Here is a 22,207-nt window from a genome sequence, read left to right as displayed (position 1 = left end):
GCATATCACAGTGACTACTTCCCCTTAAGATGGAAATGTATACTGCAGAGATCATACCATATAGCACAGTACAACAATAACCAACTAGCATGCTGATTAGAGAGCTATACAAAAAAGGTCAGGCCCTAGCTAGAGCTCTTCCGTGATGGGCTCCATTTAAATGCCAGACTCTTCAGGTGTATTTGTCTATGCAGACATACATATAATAATCTGCTCCCATGAGCACAGCCCATTTGTGAACCACAGGCTGCTTTCGTAGGCAGGCAGGGTTCAAAAGAAGATTCTGAAAGCAAAAGATCTTATGTCATCCTCCTTTCTCTAAAAAACTGAAAAAAATCATGGCGTTATTTTTACTGTAAAGGAAATAGTGTTTCACTTAATTCATAACAGATGGAGTTTTCTCAGGAAAGCCACATAATGCACAGGGTGTGATTTTTTTAACTGAGGTGAATGCTAAGCATTCATCACATTTCTTTGTTTTGAACACATAGTAGCACTACTCTAGCAGGGTATCCACTAATAATAAACCTGTGAACTATTTCTCAAGAGTTTCAATATTAATATAGTAGTCAGTGGTGGTCATTAAAAATTCAGCATTTATCCATTGTTATTTTGTAACGGTATCCACGACACACAAGAATTTTCCTATACTTAAGGAAGGAAATAATTGAATAATTCAGTTTCTACTGTTTTAACACAGCAAGCACCCCGTACCACTGAACTTGTCGAATTATAGATATCTTTCAAAATTTATATGAACAAATAAGACTTCTGTCACTTGCAAAAAATGTTAGCCTTGTTATAACAGGTCACATTTAGACAGACAAAAGAGAGATACTACATAGGAAATTATATATATGAGAATGTGTGCTAAAGAAAGGGAGGGAAAGAGGCAGCTTTATACATAGGACTAACCATCAGAAACTCACGCAGGCTCTGATATAGGCTCCTCTGTGGCCTTGGTCAAACTATATTATCCCTCGAATTAATTTTCTCTATAAATAGAAAGTTGCTTCTAAAATTTAGTTGTGTTGTGATTCACTTGCAAAACACTTTGAAGATGTAAAGTGCTAGAAGCATGTTACGCAATTATTAGCTTTTAGATTAACAATAATTTACACAAAACTCACTTAGAAACAGCCATGGTCATTTTAACTTTACTGTAGCTGTACATTTTAAGATGAGTCACATAACCCAGACTGTTCAGTTCACATTAGCTTTTCAGGAGAAACAAATATCACCACTTTACAATGAACTAAATCAAGTAGATCTCTAAGGAAAGGAAAGATGCATTGTTCCAATAGCAGATAATACACACTTGCTATGTTGCCCAACTCTGTGGCACCAGGTTTTGGAAACTCCGCAGTCACCCCTATGCTTCATGATGCAGAGTGAAACCAAATGTGGAGTACAGCCTTCCCATTAAGTAACAGACACAGGTCTAACCAGCTGCATACCCACACTGTCCTCCTGTCAGACATGCCTGGGGGCTGATTTCGAAGAACATCTCTTTGTACAGGCTCCTCTCGCTAATTAATAATGGAGGTGTGGGAGAGATACCAACAACATAAAGGACCAAACTAGTTATTTGGAGTGGAATTAAATTCTGCCCAGGCACCCTCATCCCCAGTATTGCCTAAACACTGAATATGTTACATAAATTAATTATGGTTTCAACACTTTTTCTGACTTGCACAATAAGAGATTCATCTCACCCGACTTCAGATACCTGACCTAGTCATTACAGGCTTCCTCTACAGGCAGTGGAAAAAAATAGGAACTTTCAGCCTGACCAGTTTTAAATATGTACTGCAAGAGAAGATGAATTGCATCAGAGAAGTGTCTATCTTTATCCTTGAATTTGAAAGGGGTGACAAGCTCAGATGTAGGTGTTGGCATTATGTAAGTCTAGAGGGGGTCACAAGTACCACACTCCTAACATTTTCTCAGTGTTTTGATGGAAGGACCCAGTCCTACTGGTGGGATGAGAGGAAGTCCTGCCATCACCTGAGCAACTGAAAGGGTTGCCGTCTCCTCTGCCTGCTGTGTCCGGCTGTTCTTATCTCTGCTGCTGTAAACCATAAGCCCAACATCCAATACACTATGAAACTGGTTTCAAAGGAAAAACAAGCCCACAAACACAAGATTTCTCAGGAATTATCAGAGCATCCTACCCCACAATACAAAGTATCAATTTTCTGTTTCTACTAAAGCTTACTGGAAAAAAATCAAGAAAACAATCCAAAGGAGCTACTTATGCTCATGTCACTCACAACCATACATTTATTGAACATATAATCCCTTTCTCTGATGATGAAAATACAGTGATAGCTTACAATTAAAAATGGATTGAGACACGAAGTTATTGATTTTTCAGATCCCTAGACTATTTGTCTCATATTATATATTCAGAAAAACTAAAGTGCTGTTTACCTGCAAGGTCCCCCAAAACCTTAGGCTTACTTTCAAGTTTTTCAGGATGGCTTTTCAGAACTAAATCTGCTTTTAAATAAATTTGTTTGCTGATATACATAACAGGTGTGCACTCTGTACTTCTATAATGGCTTTAGTAGCAATAATTAATAATTTTTTTACACACAAATATGAAATCACCTAAAATACTGCAAAGCTCTTGAGGAAAAGCGCCTCTTTTAAGTGAAGAGCTTCTTCCTGAAATCTCTTTATATTCAGTTATTATTTACAATAACTGTCAGCGAAGTCCTTGTCCCTTTGAAAGTGAGTGCCAAAACTTTGACTGATTTCAGTATGCCCAGGATTTCACTTCATTGTTCTATGAATTTAGCGGATTTTCCTGAGGAACTTCAAAACCCTTTGCCAATTTAAGCCAAATATGATGGAATGCTTATGGAATACTGAAGAGATGTGAATCCTAAAGGTTTCATGAAAATCACTAATACAGTATGAAGAAAAACTCAAATTAGGTCCCATCTCTGGGATCATGTTGGCATGTCTGTCTGGCCAAACAACACACACATTACTTGGGACCAGGTACAGCATGTGCTGCCTCCTGCAGAGCCAGGGGTATGGAATACATATATAAGGAATTAGCCTTCGTTTGGCAAACAACCTGCTCCAGCTACAATGGGCTTCAGCTGTTCTGAGTACACACAAACCACGTATACTTGCTGTGCCAGCATGAATCACATGTATACAGCGTCCCTCAGTCCCCTCTCGCTCATATTATTGAGCAGTGAAGGGACCTAGTCGCAGTCTTATCTCCAAGTGAAATTCCTATTTATATCAAAGGAAGATGAGCGTGCACAAAGACAGTGACCTATATCACCCTAGCCTTTCATTATTTAAGGCCACTGTTAAACTTGTGTTCAATATTACATGTATTTTCAAGTTCTGGTCACTTGGGGTGGGGGGGGGGAAGTGGAGTTTGTAATTATTTGCTGAAAAAGGATCTAAAATGAGAAAGATATGTATCAGTTTCTTAAGCATCGGTAATTTGATCTGAAAATACACATGATCACAGGATCCCCAGCAATACTTTGATTTCTTCCTTTCTACAAGAGTAGACACAGCATATACACAACAGTTATTATCTCATTTACGTTATATTAGTATAACTATGGTTTACCTATTAGCTTACTAACCACAGTTGGAGTTAGTGTTTACCTTTAAGCCCTTGTCCTCATACAGGCAAACAAGACAAGCGTATGAGAGAAGAAAAAAGGGCACTTCTACTCAAATATACGTTGCCTTTCAGAACCCTTCTCCTTTTGCTATATGCAAGAATATGCCTGTTGATTCTATGAGAAACCAAAATATCCAAAATAACAGAAATATGAAGGCAAAATCTGTAGCAATTTTCCTTTTCTCCACTTACCTACTTTCGAATGTCAGAGTCTGTGTTCAGGCAACAACATAAATTATTCTATCTAGTATATTTATTTCTGTTTTCTTAAACAAAAATCTGACACCTGCCTGAAATTTCCTATGGTAGTCAGTGAGTAGTATCAAATATTTTTACCAAAAAATAAACTGCTATCATTCAAAAAAAAAAAAAAAAAAAAAAGAAAAGATAAGGAACAGTTTGGGTTTCATATATGTATATACACACACACATAGTATATATAAACATATCATTGTGTTGCTCTGACAAATTCCTGATGTCCTCAAAAATCTTAGTCCAAATCCGCATTCTTTATCCTGCAGTTCATTTTTCTCCCCTAGTAAAAATCCTCTTTCCTGACAGACCCCATCCACTGTCTTCTCCTGAACTGAAGCCACTTTCAGCCTACTCCTAAACATGTTACTTATAGTAGGTTTTCCAGAAAATTCAACAGGTGTATTCATGAGGACAAAATTAGCAGAAATGCCTCATTAATAAGTAGCAGTAATTTCTGAAGTGCAATGAGATCCAGGTTTTCTACTTCCACATCCCCACAGAGCAAGTATGTTATCTTTACGGGTTACCTGAGCTACTGTACGGAAGCGAGAATCTTAATGCAACCCTTGAGGCCAGGTCTCCCAGATGGCAACAAAAGGACTAGCTTACTGTTACTTAGCTTTTATTGCGATCTCAACACATCTTAGGAGCTTAACCGCTGGAGATGTCCTTTTGCCAGTGCATCAATCCTGAAGCAAGCACTGTATAAAACAACGCTTTTAAAAAAGGCCTTTAAAATAACTTACACATGACAGCATTCCTCATAATACTATATGAACATGAAAACATGTCTTATTTGATTGATGTTTACATATACAACAACATGATTAACTGCAAACTTGTCTCTCATGTATAAGAGTGTGCACCTCCTACCATCATATCCTTTGGGGGATATATCCCTGGATTGCACCTTGGGAGCTATGGCTCTCTTGCCATAGGCATGGTTGTCATAACTGTTATATTCAAACGTAGTCTTAGAGTATTTCTCTAGTTCCTTGGCCAAGTTGGAGCGGGGTGTGGTGGTGGGGACATTGTTTCTGTAGCCATACTGAGGGATCTCCAATTGCTTAACAAAGCACATGGGCCTAGAAATTAAAGATATGTAAAGTTTGTTAGATGCAGTTCAGTTTACTATGTCTGTGCATAATTTATAGTTCAGATTAGAAAACCTTAGTTATTTCTTGTACTCAAGAGACAGCAATATATTATTGCATTTGCTTAGTTTGGTTATTTTCAGCAGACAAACAATATATATTTCTTGAACAAAGCCTAGACAAAATTATTTCTAATACCACTAAATGTACCCTGTAGCTAAAAGTATTTTAAAATTCTGTTTTAAAATACTTCAGGGTTTCCCTTTCCCCATGTAATTGCATCATATAGCAAACATTTTTCTTTGGGGAGGTGAATTAAAGAGGGGCAAGCAGACTGACAGAAGAAGTTTGGACAAATTCCTTTAAATGTCAAAAAGAAAAAATAGCACTGGAAGGTCTACTTAATTAATGGAGTTTCCTCTGAATCTCTTTCAAGAGAGTTGTATGCTGTTTTCCTGTATGGTTTCCAAAGGAGGTAGTCCTGTTTCATCCCTCAATATACAAATCCATGTTCATCTCAAGAAATACACAGAAGAGTCTCACAATCTCTGTTGATTTTGAGCTGCTGCCTCGCAGATCCTGCTCACCCGCAAATGCGAGGTTCTTGCAGGACCTGCAATTCCTGATACACAGATACACACCTCAAGGAGGGTCCTGCGAATGAATACAGAATAAAACTGTATCAGCTAAATTTCTCTCTTATTTAGGATCAGCAAGGATAGTCAGGAGAAGCCCTGACTGATCTCATTCAGCCGTTGGAGAAACTTGTGAAATCTCAGTGAAAGAATGCTGTAGTGAACTCCTCTGCTGTCTCACTGTCTTCTGCATGTGGACACAGAAGTCATCACCTCTCAAAGCACGTAAATGAAGGTCAGAGCCTGCAAACCTTACCTATATAAGAAAGTGTTATATGACTGGGTCACAGGGAGCAAGTGCTATACAGTGCTGCATGTCTACCTACTGCATTTAGCAGGAGGTAAAGATGATGAACAGCACACCTGAGGTGCTTCTGCTGGAATCAAGAATCATATGACCACATCTTTTTTATTTTTCTTTTCTCTCTTTTTTTTTTTTCTTTACTGCATTTATAACCAGAGGAAATGGAAGGAACATTCATAGGAACATAAATTCAGTCAAGACCAGAAGTATCATCACGCTGACTGACAAAATGGAATGTGATAAATAGTAAGAAGTAGGTTTTGAATATTATGCTTTTCTGAATGAATTCATATTCATAGAATTTAGTCAGGATATTTATGTAAAGATCACCCAAGAAATCATATTAGTCATACTATTCCCTTTGATTTATGTATGCTTATTCCTTTAGATACTTCTTTCTCACAAAATACAGTGGGCTCATTTATACAATGAGCTGATATGAATAATATTTTGATCCTGTCTCAAGATAATCTATATTTAGCTAAAAAAATGGAACTCAGATCCTGTACATTCAATGCAAATCCAAAATTTCTGTGGAACAGAAGTTCTATGAATTTTATTTCTTTTTAAGTAAGGAATTTTAAATGCAGGTGGGATGGGAACTGGGATGAAGACAAATATTAAAGAGTTACTCTTAGAACATCTCTGTCTGCCCATCAGTTGCCTGCATGCAAATATTATAAGTTGCTCCCAAGTTCTTCATCTTAAATACTTCAATGACTTAAAGGTAAGAGGGAAGCAGGAGACAAGATGAAAACATTATTTGGGTTGTCTATAAAACCTGAAACACAGGGCAGACTCACAAGCAAAGTTAAGATTGCAGCGCAACTTCCTAGAGAGTTTTCCAGCAAACCGGATGCTGCTTTTGAGCAGTTGCCTTCTTCGTCTGGCATCTGACTTCAGTGCTTCCCACTAATGAGCAGTGGGAAAAGCCAGTGGATTTTTGATCTGTCTTTTCCCATCAAGTGAGAAATTGTGTTATTCCCTCAAAGGGTGGTTTTTATTAATAGGTTTTGAAGAACCCTTCTCTAAGAAAACCATCTGGGATACTGTATGAAAAACTGTATAATCTGAATTAGGGGCCGTTAAGATAAAGCCCATCAAAAACAATCTGAGGAAGGAAAACAAAGTCAACAGGCATAACAAAAAATCTGTAGATGTGAACCATAATTCTGTGTTCATAATTCTATGGAAAGTGATTTTTGAAAAGACCATCAAGATTAGATGAAGTTTTAAGAGAGCGTTCAAAGAATGATGTTGATAATGCAGTAGAGAACTTTCATTTTAAGCAGCCCTATCAGATTTTAAAACTTGAAGACAGCTAAATGCTAAGAAACCTATGGGATAAATAGTAAATTCTGGGAACTAAAGCTGCGGAACTTCCTCCACGCTCTTCAAGGCAGCTGGGAGGGATGTACCTACCCAGCCCACAGATACCACAGTATCCATGGAGAAATTCTGCAGCTCTTGGGGCATCATCAGCATAAGGCTGGTACAACCATGCAGAAGTCTAGTTCCTTTACATGTATCCTTCACACTTCAGCTCCTTAGAAATATTTTTTCCACCCACATATCTCAAAAGAAGAGACAATAGCACAAAGCTGGATACAGCTTTGGATAAATGCAGAATCCTATATGGATAAAGATAAGCGTTATAATTACGTTCAACGTCCTCCCCATATGAAAATTTAGGACAATTTTTCTCTTTTCATATTTCCTGGCAGTGAGTTGTGGAACAGAGATAAAGAACTAAGCCTGACCTTACTTTGGAATCTAAGCTATACCTGGCATTTTTTCCAAGTGTCCTGCCAAAAGGTGTACTACCAGTTTGGTAATGTAAATAGGGCTTCTGGTTTAATTTAAACTGATATTTACTAGTAAAAGCCTGCTGAAAAAACCAAGACTTACCGGTAAATATTAGTTTATTCCCAAAAGATACCAACTTTTTTCACATTGTTCTTAGACTTTGCACTCCAGCAGTCATCTTTACACCAAACAATGCCTAAGACAAAAATGAGCTTTTCAGCTTTACATGTATTTGCCAAAATAATTACCAACCCTCCCCCATGTAAATTGAGTGGGAAATATACACTGTGAGAATTGGATCCAGAAGCCCTAATTCTAACTCTTCTTTAAAGGAGATATATATGTATATACAATGTATATAAATATAAATTCTCAGATTAGGTGAATGTGTGATGAATTCTGCATAATAATAAGTATTATAGTGATTTCTAATACCTTAAAACCCGATCTGATGCCTGGTTTGATTTTGACACATCACAGTTCTGATGCTTCTCTTGAGCTTTAGCCAGTTTCTCTGCTGCAGCAATAGGACATCCAGAGAGGCTGCAATTACAGAAAGGAAATTTAATTGTCTTGTCCTGTGTAGTTTCACATTATAGCACTGATCCAATTACTCCTTCTCCTCCTTAGCCAGCATCAGGAAGAATCTGAAGGAAAAGAGTTTCCAAAAGCCTTTTGGTCAAATGTATTTTTTCTAGAATAGACTTCCTTTCTTCTGCTTTCAAAGTTGCATGGTAGATCTTATATCTGCTCTTCTTTTCTGATTGTACATGGGTAGATTATTCATGGATGTCAGCCAGTGAACACACCAGTGGGAAAGGAGAATATAAACTGGAATCTACTGTGCAGCTCTGCTAGCAGACTTGTGACCTTTATGGATATACAAATGTTGCCAGTGAAATGGCTCCTGAAGATGATTAAATGACAACACCATACAGGCCAAATCTTGCCCTGCTTCACACCTCATTCAGCTCCATTAACTCCAATCTTTTTGCAAGGCATATAAATGAGTGCAAAATTTGGCCTTGGGTCTCTAAGTCTACATCTCAGCTATGCATGTGTTTGTACACAAATTTCAGCCACTGAAGTATGTTTTGTAATAGTAGGTGATGTAACATGAAAAGAACTTCTGCACTTGAATTGAAATTCAATTAAATTTGCAAATGCTGAACTATTATTTAAGTGACAATAATAAGCCTGATTCCTCTGGAAAAGATTTAGAACAGGCAAAAATAAATATATTGATGCCAGCAGATGGTGCTCTTAGTGAAGCTGTAAAACCCTGTGACCTGACAATGGAGGGGGTCCTTTCCTTGTCATAGTCTATTGCGTGCTTATGTGACCGCAGCTCTCTGTGTTCTCCACAGGAAAAGAAATTAAAATGAAAGGCAAATCAGTGCATTCCCAGATGTTCCCTTCTCTACAGGAAATAAGGGGGAAAAAAAAGAACAAAAAAAGTGAAGCAGAGCAAAATGCCCCAAAAGCTGCAGAAAGAGGTGAGCACAGACCGCAGACTGCTCCCCCCAGCCCTCCCTCGCTGCCCTAGTTCTGCAGAGGGGTGAGGGGGCTCTGTGCGGTTTTGGAGCCATGCCAGAGGGCAGCTGCGCTCCACTGACATGCTCTTCTTCAGACACCTCAAATATTCTAGTACATGTTCAACCAGAAGTGAATGCTGCTTCAAGCAGCAGTAATTCCCATAAAGCCTTCTCAGAGGTTTTTGCTGCATCTACTGGCAGCACCACTGCACAGAAGAAAGGGGTACCAGAGCTTATTACAGATGGGTTGGTACCCACAAGAGTCTGCCAGGAGACGTGCAGTTAATATGAGGGGCTCTAGTAACCCAGAGCTTGATAAGACTGAACAGCCGGTACCTGTGTAGTCCCTTAACCCTTCACACTACAGTTAAAAGTGAAAAAAGGAATTTGATAATAGGAACCTGGCATAGTTCCTTTTACCCTCTTACCCACATTTCCTGGATTTTTTAAAATTGTAAAGAAGTAAGCAAGATCTTGTTGTTCTGTGGGAAAATCATGACGTGCTAAAAATTATAGTAACATTTTGATAATTTTGTTATGTCTTTGACAATATTTAATGGGCAATGGCATCTCTTTTGTAAGAAACTATTACTAACCTTAGGAAACTATAGAAAAGTTGCCTTTTTCTTTATATTATTTTGTTTGGGGAGAATATTTACATTTAACATTTCTGGCTTCTCATTTTTAAATTTAATTAGACATTTTCATAACGTTTCTTAAACAGGCAAACTCTCATTCAGTTTTAGCTGAATAAGGACTTTGGGGTTGAGATTGTTGTCAGTAGGAAAGCTAACTCTTATAACGTCTGTGTGCTTAAAATGCTAATTCTCATGTATTAAAAAAATAATTTTTAGGAGTAGAGTGGATTTCTTCATGCACTATAAAGTAATCCCTGAAGAGAGTGAAGCATGAGAACAAGAACTCTGCCCTAGCCCTGCTGATGTTTGCAGACTCTTCCTTCTCCCTGTGACACACTCTTAAGGAGTCACACCATTCGCTTCATACCACTGCTGTTCAGCTAATATCGAAACAAAAAGAAAAATAAAATCCACCCAAAAAGCTAAAGGATGCTTAAAATGTCTTCTGTGGACCAACTCATCCATACTGAAGCAAGCGCACACTCGTCCTCCTCAGAAAATACATGAATAAACGTTACTTTTTAAAACGGATAAAGCACACGAAGCACCATCTGTCAATCTTCAGAACAAAACAACGAAACACACACGCACACCCGCCCCGCCAATGGACTGCTAGAAGGGCTGCAGTTTGGAGGCACTGTTCCCTCTAGATTGGCGTCCAGCGACGGCATCCTTACCTTCGGTGGGAATTCCTGTTGCTATTTACGTGGCCCCGGCCTGTGCAGCCTGGTGTAGGACACTTAAGAACATTTTCATGCATGGCAAGAACTTGACAAGGAGAGTAAGAGAAAACAGCAGAGTATGAAAACAAGAAAAAAAAAATCAAATCCCAGTATATATGAAACCATTTTAAAACAAAGCAGGATTCATTAACAACCAGCATTCCTCAAAATACACGTGACACACATAGCCAATAAAGCCTGATGAGGGAAATAAGTATCGTGACCCTATGCTTATTAACACAGGGCAATTGTGAAAGTTATGAAGGTTACAGAACCTATAAACAAATGCATCTCTGGTGCAACCGTGAAGGGGAAGACTTCCAACATCTTCTTCATACAAAAACACTGAGCAAAGCTCAGCTCAACAGTAAAGTGTGAGCTAGCAATGGTCCAATATGAAATCGTGGACTAAAAAAATTCATTCAGAAAATGTATGCATTCATAATGCATAGCTTTATACACACAGTATCAAACGCAAGAGCTGAAAAACTGCTCTCAAGTTATACTGGTAGAATACTGAATTGTTTGAAACATACCTCAGTACAATCCTAAACAGAATTTAACCCTAAGTATGAGACAGCCCAATTGAGCTAGGGGCCAGTTCTGCTCACTTCCACATAGATAACATCATTCATATCTATATGACGAGCAGAACTGGTCCTTTGGTTTTTACTTATATTCTCTACAAATATCAAAATTGCAATGTATATAATTTTGTTTCAAAAGACTATAAACTAAAAATAAGCACTTAAAAAATTGAAAGATGGTGGAAAAAAAAAGAAAACTGTGTAAAAAAGAAATAAGTGGTACAAGCTTAAGCAAGTAAACTGATTTACATCTGCATCCATTGCAAGCTGGATGGAAAACTTACTCCCAAGGCTGCTCAGTGCAGTACTCCTCTAAACCATAAAGCTCATGCTATGAAGTGCCAAATTGTCAAGAACTTTTTGGTAACTCTAAAGAGTTTTGTATGATGTGAGACACATCTGAATCCATGTCTCAGAGCTGGATGATGGTGCATCACTCTATGGAAAAAGGCCATCCAGCCCTTGCGAAGTTCTGTTTTTCTCATACAAGAACTAGTCTGGAAGCCTGTATTTAGATCTCGCTCAAAAAGAGATCTAATAAAATCAGTGAATTCCTTGACTGAGTTAAGAACTGAATAAAAGCTGTTCAGAGACTTGAGATTTTAACCATGTATACTGATTAAAAGATAACCATCATCATCACCCCATCATCAGTGTACTAAAACGTATATAGATGCAAAAGCTTTACTCTGAAATTCCTACTATTCAAAGCTGTTCTTGAAACATGCTTCACAAGGCCAACATCACAGGAAAAAAATAAAAAGATGAGCTCACCTTTTTCATTTTAGTAGGTACAAGAGCATGCAAACAGTTTAAAGCTATATTCTTCTTTGATTTACAAAGTCTTCTAAAGAGCTTTTTATTTACCATTTGTAAAAACCGGAGAACTTTGAGCAACTGAATAAATACTTGTGTTTCAGAAAATTACAGGATCTTCCAAAGCAGAGAGATTACTCTATTTGTTCTACTGTATTCAGAGATGAACCAAGCTACAGCAAAGTGTCCTAAAGCACTTCTTTATTACTTTACTTCTGGAAGAAGCCACTCTACCATGAATGAGGAGACTTTTAATGTCAGCCACTCTTGGTGTGCTAACCTACTTCTGTTTTCCTGTCCTTCAGAATCTACTTTCCTTTGGAAACTGGGGACCTTTTTATCCCTGACTCTCTTTATAACGTTTCCTTTAGGTTGCTGTAAATCCACTGAGGTTAGGTCTACAAGTGCTGATGGACAGTTCAGATTTTACGTCCATAGGCTTCACTGGAATAACTCCATTTTTAAACTGATATGAAAGAGAACTGGATCTTAGCTAGACACTTGCCTGGTGTAAATCAGCTGAGAGCAATTAGCCTCAACAGAACTATGCTGATTCCACCAGCCAAGGAGGTGACTTCCAGAAATGGAGCTGTCTGCCTTCCGGTGAACATCTGTGAGCTCATATGGGTGAACCTCCTTTGCAGAGAATCTGCTGTCATGGCAGGAAATTCCACCCATGTGACTGACAGAGCATGTTTGTTCAAAATTCTGAGTTGTGCAACTAAGTGAACAGCCAAATTGTTATTTTTAATAATATAAACTAGTTAAATATAAATTGTGTTTCAGATACAACAACAACAACAAAGGAAAGGGGTTGCAAGATTTTCAAGCACAGTTATTCCTGTACAAGACCACGGGGATGGTTGATGTGACATCAGCACGCAGAAGTAAAAGCAGTGCATGTCTTCTGGAAACCTTTTCCTCTGTTGACTGAATACATCTATTTATAAACAACCCAGGGTTCTTAAAATCAAAGAATACAGCTTTAAAAGTTGTTCTTTTAGTCTAAAAGTTAGTAGAGAATGGAAATGATGGAATAAAGGAAAAAGTATAACACAGAACAGTTGACTAAGTTGAGACAAACCATACTGAAAAATGAAATTAATTTTTAAAATAAAAGGTTTAAAAAGCATGCTAGAAAAATCTTTGTCGTTTTATCCCCGGTTTCCATGAAACAATGTGAACTTACTTTCTGGAGGGACCCTATCTTTGTGTGGGCATCCTGACAAACTGCGGTGATGGGGGTAAAGCCCCGTTACATGGCCAGTTCCATCACACCCAGGGGTAGGACATTTGCTCTCTTTCTTTTCTGTTCTTGAGGGATCTATAATTTACAACAAATGTGTCAAGTGAATGATGCTTTTCACATTTCTGTAAGAAGGTTCATTTAATCATGCCATTTACTCTTTGGTAAATGTACTTATGAAAACTAGAGGAAAAAAAAAAACTTCTACTTCTTAACACAGTTCTGTCACTTTTAACCCATTATCTTCTTTTCAGGCTGCAGGCTCCTATGATCACAGCAATATCCACTGGAAAGTGACCTTTTTGTAGCAAAGCCATACCACTGTCAATCAATGTTCTGCTGCCAAACATCAGCTGAAGGGTGTAAGGTCATTTAGAAACTGTTTCATTAGAGTTTTCCTCCTTTATATTCTTATTTGCCTGATGTATAAAGGTCTGCAAATGTACTGTTATAGAAGTTCAATGTCCTGAAAGTAGCAAACCCAGCTCTTTTGCATAGTGATTCAACAAGTCAACACAAAGAAATCCCTTTTCCAAGGCTCACTGAGGAGATGACTCTTGTTTTCTTTAAATTCCTTAAGAAGTGGTAGAAATTATGTAAATATTCCTTTAACTTCAATAAATTATGGTGGGGTAAACGTAATCAGGGTTACTGGATGTATCACTGGCTGTGTAAGTTTGGGCCATTACAAACACGCATGTATAATGCTTGAATATTCATATGCTTAAAAGGTTAATGATCTTTCACAATGTTGTTGGTTCTTCTGTCTACAAATCAATGAAAAGCCTAAACAGACATTTTTTCAACAAAATAAAGTTTTCTGCCAATACTGTAGTGGAACTGCTGGTGAGATTAATCCTGAACTAGAACCTTCTCACATACTTCATCAGCTTGTTTAACAGAACATCTGTAAAATAACATCCCTATACTTCCAGCCCAGCACATGATACAAATTGCATCTTATCATCTTGACCACAGATTTTGGAGATTATTGCTAATTCTCATATTAGTATTAAGGGAATAAAATTCCGGATACTCTAACTGCTACCATTTTTGGCTCAAGATCAACCAAAATCCCCCCTCCACTTTTTTTAGTCCATCCTCCTTTCAATACCCAATCTGAGCTATCCTAATTTTAAGTATTTTATGCTGTTCTTGTCACTGCTCTGCTTCAGTATTTATGCTTTCATCTCTGGAAAATAAGATGCTGCTACTTGTTTTCCATTAAGTCTTTCTTACATTAAGTTCCATCCCAGCTTCCATAAATGTGACCCTCAGTCCAATCAGTGAAAATTTCAGTACTTGCAGAACCTCACATACAAACCATTTTTTTAAGCATTAATCAATACAATCCAGAGTTCACATTCAGTTGTGGACTTATTTTTCCTTTTTTCCCTCTGGTAGTTTTTAATTTTTTTATATATATATATGTGTATACATATATGTATGTGTATATATATACTTTTTCATTGCAAGTTCTTCCAAAACACCTTCATTTTCGAGAAATCCTTTAGCTCATTGTAATGACTCTCCATGAGTTAAATCCATTCTTAAATTTTAATATCATATTTAAACCTTGTCTTCTGCAAATGGAATCCCTAAATATAAAAGTTTTATTTTACTTAACCTGCACGTCAGCTATAGAATACAGTTCCTTGTTTCATGCTCTTTAATGATAAATACACATACAGTTCTGTCTCCAAAGTGCTACATGGTTATCACAACACTTCTGGAAATACCGTAATCTTATACATCAGGAAATTGAAGCAAAGAAATCAAAAATTTAAACCCAAGGCCACAGAAGGAGCAAATGTCAGAGGAGGGACTGGAATTCCTGCCAGATAGGCCTGTGCTGAGACCACTAGAACAGCAAGCCCACAGCTACATACATACACAACTCTAAGCAACTCTTCATGTCAAGTACTCTGGGATGTGTAAAAGTATTAGGTAAGTGAACAAGTAATGTAAATGAAATATAAATTATGTAAATATAACAATATTCAAGGACTGCAAAAATGTAGATGATTAATAGACCATAATGGCTTTTTAGAGACTTTAAACTAGAGGAACTTTATCTACTCCACATTGTCAGAACTCCACCGAAGTCAGTGAAGGTGTTCTGATTTAGAGCAGCTGAGGATCTGGACACATACATCCTACAGTGTCAAGCAAATCCTCCTCTATATTCAAGTCTATGCTATAAAGTTATAGCATGTAACAGATCCTTAAGAGCCTTTATGGTCTAACGAGTCAGAAAAGATGCTGTATACTCTTCTTAATGATTTCAAAACTTGCATAAAATTGTACTTGCACAATTTCCCATTGCTTTTAATGGAAGACATTTGACTAAACTTTCCACAACTTTGCACAAAACACTGGATACTCTTTTGTAAAACCTTTTCTGATAATTGGGAGAAATATTGCACAGTTTTATTTGATTCTGTAACCTTTCCTCACTCCTTGCCACAATGGGAGTATTGCCTGAGTGGAGATTGTCAGAGGACTCAAAAGGTTTCAAAATTCATAAATTTCAGAAGAAAGCCTGTTTAGAAGGCTTTAAATGGCAGGGGAAAAAAAGGTTAGCAGTCCCTTAACAGTTGTTTCAGCAATCTTTGAAAGCAGAACTCCTGAAGCCAGGAGGTAGTTCTCACTGTAAACTTGTGTACACAAAAAGTTTCTACTTAACCATATCATACATCTCTGTGGGTATCTCTTCCAGGAGTATTTGGAATATAATGTGTGAGTGGAGAACAAATGATATGAGCAATTGTCTTACTTAAAACTTCCTCTCTCAACAACTGCCAGAATGTTTCCTATGTTTTTTAAAGTAAGGAAGGAATAAGTTTTTCTCTCTTCCTTTACTAAAAAAGCATAGAATGATCCACTCCACAAAGTTTCTTGGTCCAAACTACCACAATATTTAGTCCCTGGCTGGGGTTTGGACCTATTATTAATTCAGCCTGCAGCTCCCAAGAGATAGGATGGTTCAAAGAAGCTCTGTTATTTACTGAAATAGGAAGTCCATACTTTTGTTACTGTCAGAAATTATATAGTCTTTTTTGGAGACAGCAGATCTATACGCATAAGTGCTTTCCTGGGCATATATACACTGGAAGGGCTGGACAACACCAGAGTTAAAAAGGTCTTCAAAAATTAATATTGGTTTGCCATGTTTCATTAGAGACATATCTTCAAAGGGAAATGTACCTACAACAGGTCAAATGCGAGCAACATTTAGCACAACATCCACATGGCTATGCAGTAATACACTAACTAAATAAAGTTGTCTTCCCCAAATACCCGAAGTTACTACAGCACTCACTAGACCATATATCTGTGTTTAATACAAACAAAACTTCACTAAAATACATTGCAGAAGAGGGCTTGACATCAGTAATTTCCATGCTTTTCTAAAAGATTGGTCGTTACTTTTCTTTTGGCTTGTAAAAAAAGATCAAAACCGTTCTTGGACCAAGATGTTGTCTGCCTACCTGAATGTCACAGGCAGATCTTAGGGTGTTACTCTTTGAAAACAGGGATTTATAAAAGGAGAAAAATGCCCACCATCTCAGTTGTAGAAAGGAAACCAAATATTTTTACAACAAATAGAAGATGAACCCAGTCCCTACTTAACATCTCCCAAGAAATACCACGTCCTCAACTTCCACTAAAGTCAATGGGAATCAGGGGTGTTCAATGAGTCTCAGGAGGTATTGAACACTTTATAGAACATGGCCCTACATGTACAGATGTAGACACATTGAAGAGGGGTGTGGTGATATAAACACACCATCACCATGATAATCCCATAAATTAAAAGGCATTCTAAAGGTAACCTTTAGTCTGTTCTTTTTTTTTTCTTTTTTTTTTCTTTTTTTTTTATATTGAATTATGGTCAAGGCAGCACCTTAACTGTTTCCACAATGGAATGAAACCAGTGAAGTGGAATGCACATAAGAAAGAAATTGCTATTGATCTCAGCCCAGGCCACACCATGCCTTGCATAGCAAATGGTTTCCATTACCTTACTATCTTAAGATAATTAATGTGCAGTCACTGCTCCTATCTTACGTTATCGGTCATTCTGATACTGTTCAATTTCTATCAGGCAATTCTACATTTTAGATGGGAGAGGCTTCATCAATAACTGTCATTTGATGATAATTTTACAAATCATGATGCCACCTACCCAATCCAATCTGTAAAATATGCACTTCATAGCTGATTGACTACCTGCTACACAAAACCCCACTCTCCGACGTAGTTTGCAACATAATTCTCTTCATTGTTTTTTAATTATTACTATAAAATATATATTAAAAACTTGAGAAAAATCTTTGCCTCTTTCAACATGATCTCTTATTTTTGTTTCCCTGAAAAGTTATTTTTTAAATTTTGCCCAATAATATTCACTGAAATACTGTACATATTTCTAACACTGCAGAATGATTTTTTTATTTATTTATTTTATGACCACAGCATGATGCTATTTTACCATCATGGCACACTACTGCAATTTAAATAAGGTTCCCATTTTGTGGAATGAATAACTTCTTTTCAGGATTCAACGCAAAACTTAACACGTTAGCTCACACTTTCTCATGACATAACATACGGTATATAGAAATATTACCTTTACCATAATATGGCTTTTTGACATGGCCGTCACTGGGTTTAGGCTTCCTGTCATCTCCAGAAAGGTGTCTTGGAGACTGTTCCTCAAATGATCTCATATTATCCCTCCTTCCAGCTTCCACTGCCATTTTTTCTCTCATGGCTTTTGCTCTCTCAGTTTCCAAAGCAATTGCTTTCTCAAGCAGGGTTAAGTTACCTTTTGTCATATCAAACACTTCTTCAGACCTATCTGACGTAATAGAGGTGGTATCATCGTCTCTTTCATGACAACCATCCTCCTTTGCACAGCTAGAAAAAGTCCTAGATCTGGGGCTCAACTGTTCTTCAAGCCTCATTAGGTTCATCATATCAGAGTAATTCCGGTCTGGTGTTCTTCCTTGGAAGTCATCTTCTTGCCTGACATGCTGACGAGTGTTCATGTTTTGCTGTTGATTTCTTTCCTGTGGGTTTGTCTCACTGAGTTTCCTAGCCAGATCAAAACACTGGTTCCTTAAGCACTCCAAACTGCTGAGACACACCTCTTCATCACTCTCCTCCACCATTTTTTCCGTAAGTCCATTGTTCACAGGCTTCCCTAGCATTACAAAGTTCATACTCCTATTATCTTGCTGTGAAGTATTGTCTGCATAATTTCTGTCATTAATGTTTTCTGAAAGCACTACACCATGTCCTTGTGCTAATAATTTAAGGGAGTCCACTGTTTCCCTAACAACATCACTGTCTAAATCTAAACTCAGCTCACTTTTCCGACCAATATTTTCATTTTTGTCACTATCATCTTCCAGACTATTAGATGTATTGCTGTTCATTTCTGATTCTGTCCTGGCTCTGTATGCTGCATCCTCTGCAATTTTGCCAAGATTTAACAATGACTTGGCCACCAGTTCATCGTAATTATCATACTCATCATTATTGTTATCGTCTTTTTCTGTGTCTTGCATTATTCGAGTATTGTGACAATTCATTTGATGGTCTTCTGCATAAAAAACAGAAACAAAGAAAGAAACAAAGAAAGAAAGAAAAAGGAAAAGAAAAGAAAAAAGTGGCTACAATTGGAACTGTTGTTGCAATTGCACGGACAGAAAACAAACTGCATGTCAAATATTGTTAATCATACAGCAATTCTATAACACTAAGGCCCATGTGAAGTGAATTTCTCTAAAGTCCATAAGGCTATTTTTGTTTATTTGCTATTCACATGAAATTCTTTCACAGAACCGATAAGAAAAAAGCAATCAAAATGCTAATTGCTACTGCTAAATATTATGGCATAAATACTTATGTTTCTTCTTTGACTTCTTTATTTACAGTTTTATGGGGTTTATTACAATCATATTACTAATATGACATAATTGCCTAGCATTGCAACTTTCTCACTCCTGTATTTCCTGTAAATATCGTAGATGGTAAAGGAGTGAGTACTACTGGATTTATTCTCTTACTGATGAACACCATTCACCAAAAGAGAAAGGATATATACCAAGCAGGAAATTGTCACTTTTTTAACACCATACACACCATTAACACTTGACAACAAACGACTATACACAAAGATCAAAATGGCGGTTTTCTTAGTGGATCCATCAGTAGAAATCAAAATCTCTCAGTTTAACTATGCAAACTGTGGAGAAGTAAGAATTTTGAAAGAGTCGTTACATGAAAGGAAGATAGAAGCAATTATACGCACAATATAATTTTAAGTATATATGCTAGCCCAAATTATATGATCATACATGTATGATAGGGCTGTTATTTACTGTCCTGTGTATTGTCACATAATGGTGCCGTGTTACCACATTTTACTTAGCTTTGTTTTAGTAACCGTTGAATAATAGAGGGACAGCTTAATAAGATGGAGCCAATACGAGGCCCTGAGGGTGAGATTCATCTCACCTAACTTGAGACATGAGCAAGGCAAGCATCTATATCCAAGTAAGTTATTTGATGTTCCTGTCCTTAGTAAGAGAAGCAGACACTTTAAGGATACAGCCCACCTGATCTGTTTAAGATATCTTCTTGAGAATAAAATTAATAACTACTAGAAGTGCCTGTTTCTCTTCATTGACAACAAAGGGACTTAGATTAGATGCCTACCTTAAAGATATCCATATTTGGTCAGATGAATATCATCCAGAGAGCATTTTCTGATATCTTATGTTCACTCAGAAGTTATGTTATTCTTAGACCCATTCTTAAAGCACGTATACATTCATCATTATTTGTCAATGAACGTCTCATAAATTATATTTGGCTAATTGGCTACTTGAGCAATATTTAAATGTTTTGCATCACAATTGGAAAAGAAAGTTCCTAAATCTGTCATTACATTGACATGCTAGGGCAGTTTTTCAGCTAGTGCAAATTGAAAGAAACCAGTAGAGCTAGGACAATTAACACCTGCTCAAGAGCTAGTTCATCAACTTCTGATAGCATCTTTTCAGCTCAGATGTATTTTCAACACTGGTACACCTAAACACACAGCATTTTCTAAAGTGTGTCTTTTATGTTTTGGGTTAAACAAACCAAAGTGGGAAATTTCAGGTAGTCGGTGGCTTGTACACTAACATTTTGAGATTGGAACTCATTTTTGATAAAAATAATTTTTATGTCAGTGGACAAGATAATAATTCAGAGTTTTAAATACAAAGCTCAACAGCACAATAATTAATATTTCAGCCACAAGATAGTATTCCTTCTACACAGTGGTTAGGGATCCTGGGATGATAGTAGGCTGTAGTTAAGCAGCAGAACTGGTAGATGACTAGGCTATGTCTAGGGATAAAAACACTCTAAAGGTAAAATATTATATAATATATATTACCTAATTGAATACAGTGGGAAGATAATTAATAGGGAAGGATGTATGGTATTTTTACAAGATGATATTCTAAGTCAATAGTGGGTTACCTACTTATAATCAAAGGTGTTTTTATTTTAGTTGCTGTTGCTCTCAAGATAATCATAATTCATATTTATGTTTCAGTCCCTCAAAAATTAAGTTTATCAGAGTATCAGCTTTTCAGTGTAAAAGTAAGGGATGCCACTTAAACTTCTTATTTGAAAAATTTCCATCTTGAATGACTGCATAGAAGTAGGCAGTTAAGGATTACTGGATAATTAGTTTGTGCTATTTGAAAAGCAAATGTTTTAATACACTAATAATAATTTTCTAAAGTGAAATGTACAAACAAATCCCACATTAATTTAAATATTAAGGATAAAACCTGATGCCAAGAAGCCTGTTCAGTAGAAACTGCTGCTTTTGTGGGGTGCTTCTTGTAACTACAACTGATGGGCAGTCAGATATAGCAGAAGGAACATCAAAGTAATTAAAGAAGCAGTGAGTTATAACTCCAAAATTGCCAGTGCCAGATGAGACATCTACAAACACTGGTGAAATCAGTCCAGATCTAGCTCTAACAAGATACTGAAATAAAGAGTAGGAAAAACCCTTATTTTTTCAAGCCATCCAGAGAACTGTTCAGATACGCAGTGACTATTCTAGGCCAGCTTTTGAAATGTGAAATGTTTCAGGGCTTGTTTTTTAAAAAAGGGGATTGTTTTTGTTTTTACATTAATGAGAGTCGTGTAAATGATAACAATGGGAGGAATATGTTATACTTTGCCTCCACAACAGTGAAAAGTCAAAATATGAATCACGTACTGTATGAGTGAAGACATGTAAATTCCTTTTGAGTAGGTGAAGCTGGGTGAAAGCTGTAACTATAATATTTATTATTCTGTTTGTTTGGTTATATCCTTTTCAGTTCTCCTGCCCGTTCAATCCTAAAAAGAAGAAGAAAAAAAAGGTGGTGGAGGAGAAGAAAGTGTAAAACACAAATCCCTGATGAGAGAGGCAGGAAAACACGGTATTTTAATCATGTTTCATTCCTCCTCTTTTAATTTTGGGCCTTTTCTTGCATCTACTTTCTTTAACAGCTATTTTGCTCATGTTTCTTATCTCCATGCAGCAGTTAATTTTAATGAAAGGGATATTTATGCATACTATGTGATCTTCTCAATGACAGCCTTTTGGATGATGATCCTCCTTTACTAAAGCACCTGTGTCACCTGTTTATTAAACTGAAATTTTAAGTGCTAAATTAGTTTGTGTACTCATTAAGGGTCTTCTGGAAAGTATGTTAGCCTAGCAGCTCTACGTGAATGTATGTGCCTTTTCTTTGATTCAGCTCTGTAAAATCTAATCTTTTTTTCATCTCACATTTCTATGATTCCTAATATTTAACCTTTAACATGGAAACTGCCCTTACAC

At 36.9% G+C, this 22,207-nt stretch overlaps 1 protein-coding gene across 1 annotated transcript in view; it reads right to left on the bottom strand.

Moving 5' to 3' along the window:
- Positions 1-22,207, bottom strand: part of MYT1L (myelin transcription factor 1 like) — a 201,350-nt gene that overhangs the window by 28,877 nt on the left and 150,266 nt on the right. The window contains exons 6-10 of the mRNA XM_075089723.1: positions 17,933-18,910; positions 13,243-13,377; positions 10,606-10,696; positions 8,191-8,298; positions 4,790-5,001 (exon numbers count right to left, since the gene is read on the bottom strand). Coding sequence (XP_074945824.1) covers positions 4,790-5,001; positions 8,191-8,298; positions 10,606-10,696; positions 13,243-13,377; positions 17,933-18,910 — 1,524 coding nt within the window. The remainder of the gene's footprint in view (positions 1-4,789; positions 5,002-8,190; positions 8,299-10,605; positions 10,697-13,242; positions 13,378-17,932; positions 18,911-22,207) is intronic.

Source organism: Phalacrocorax aristotelis, chromosome 3 (genome assembly GCF_949628215.1).
Source record: "Phalacrocorax aristotelis chromosome 3, bGulAri2.1, whole genome shotgun sequence".
Taxonomy (NCBI): Eukaryota; Metazoa; Chordata; class Aves; order Suliformes; family Phalacrocoracidae; genus Phalacrocorax; species Phalacrocorax aristotelis.
Note: the sequence above shows the minus strand (reverse complement) of the source record. Positions and strands in the feature narration are given on the sequence as shown.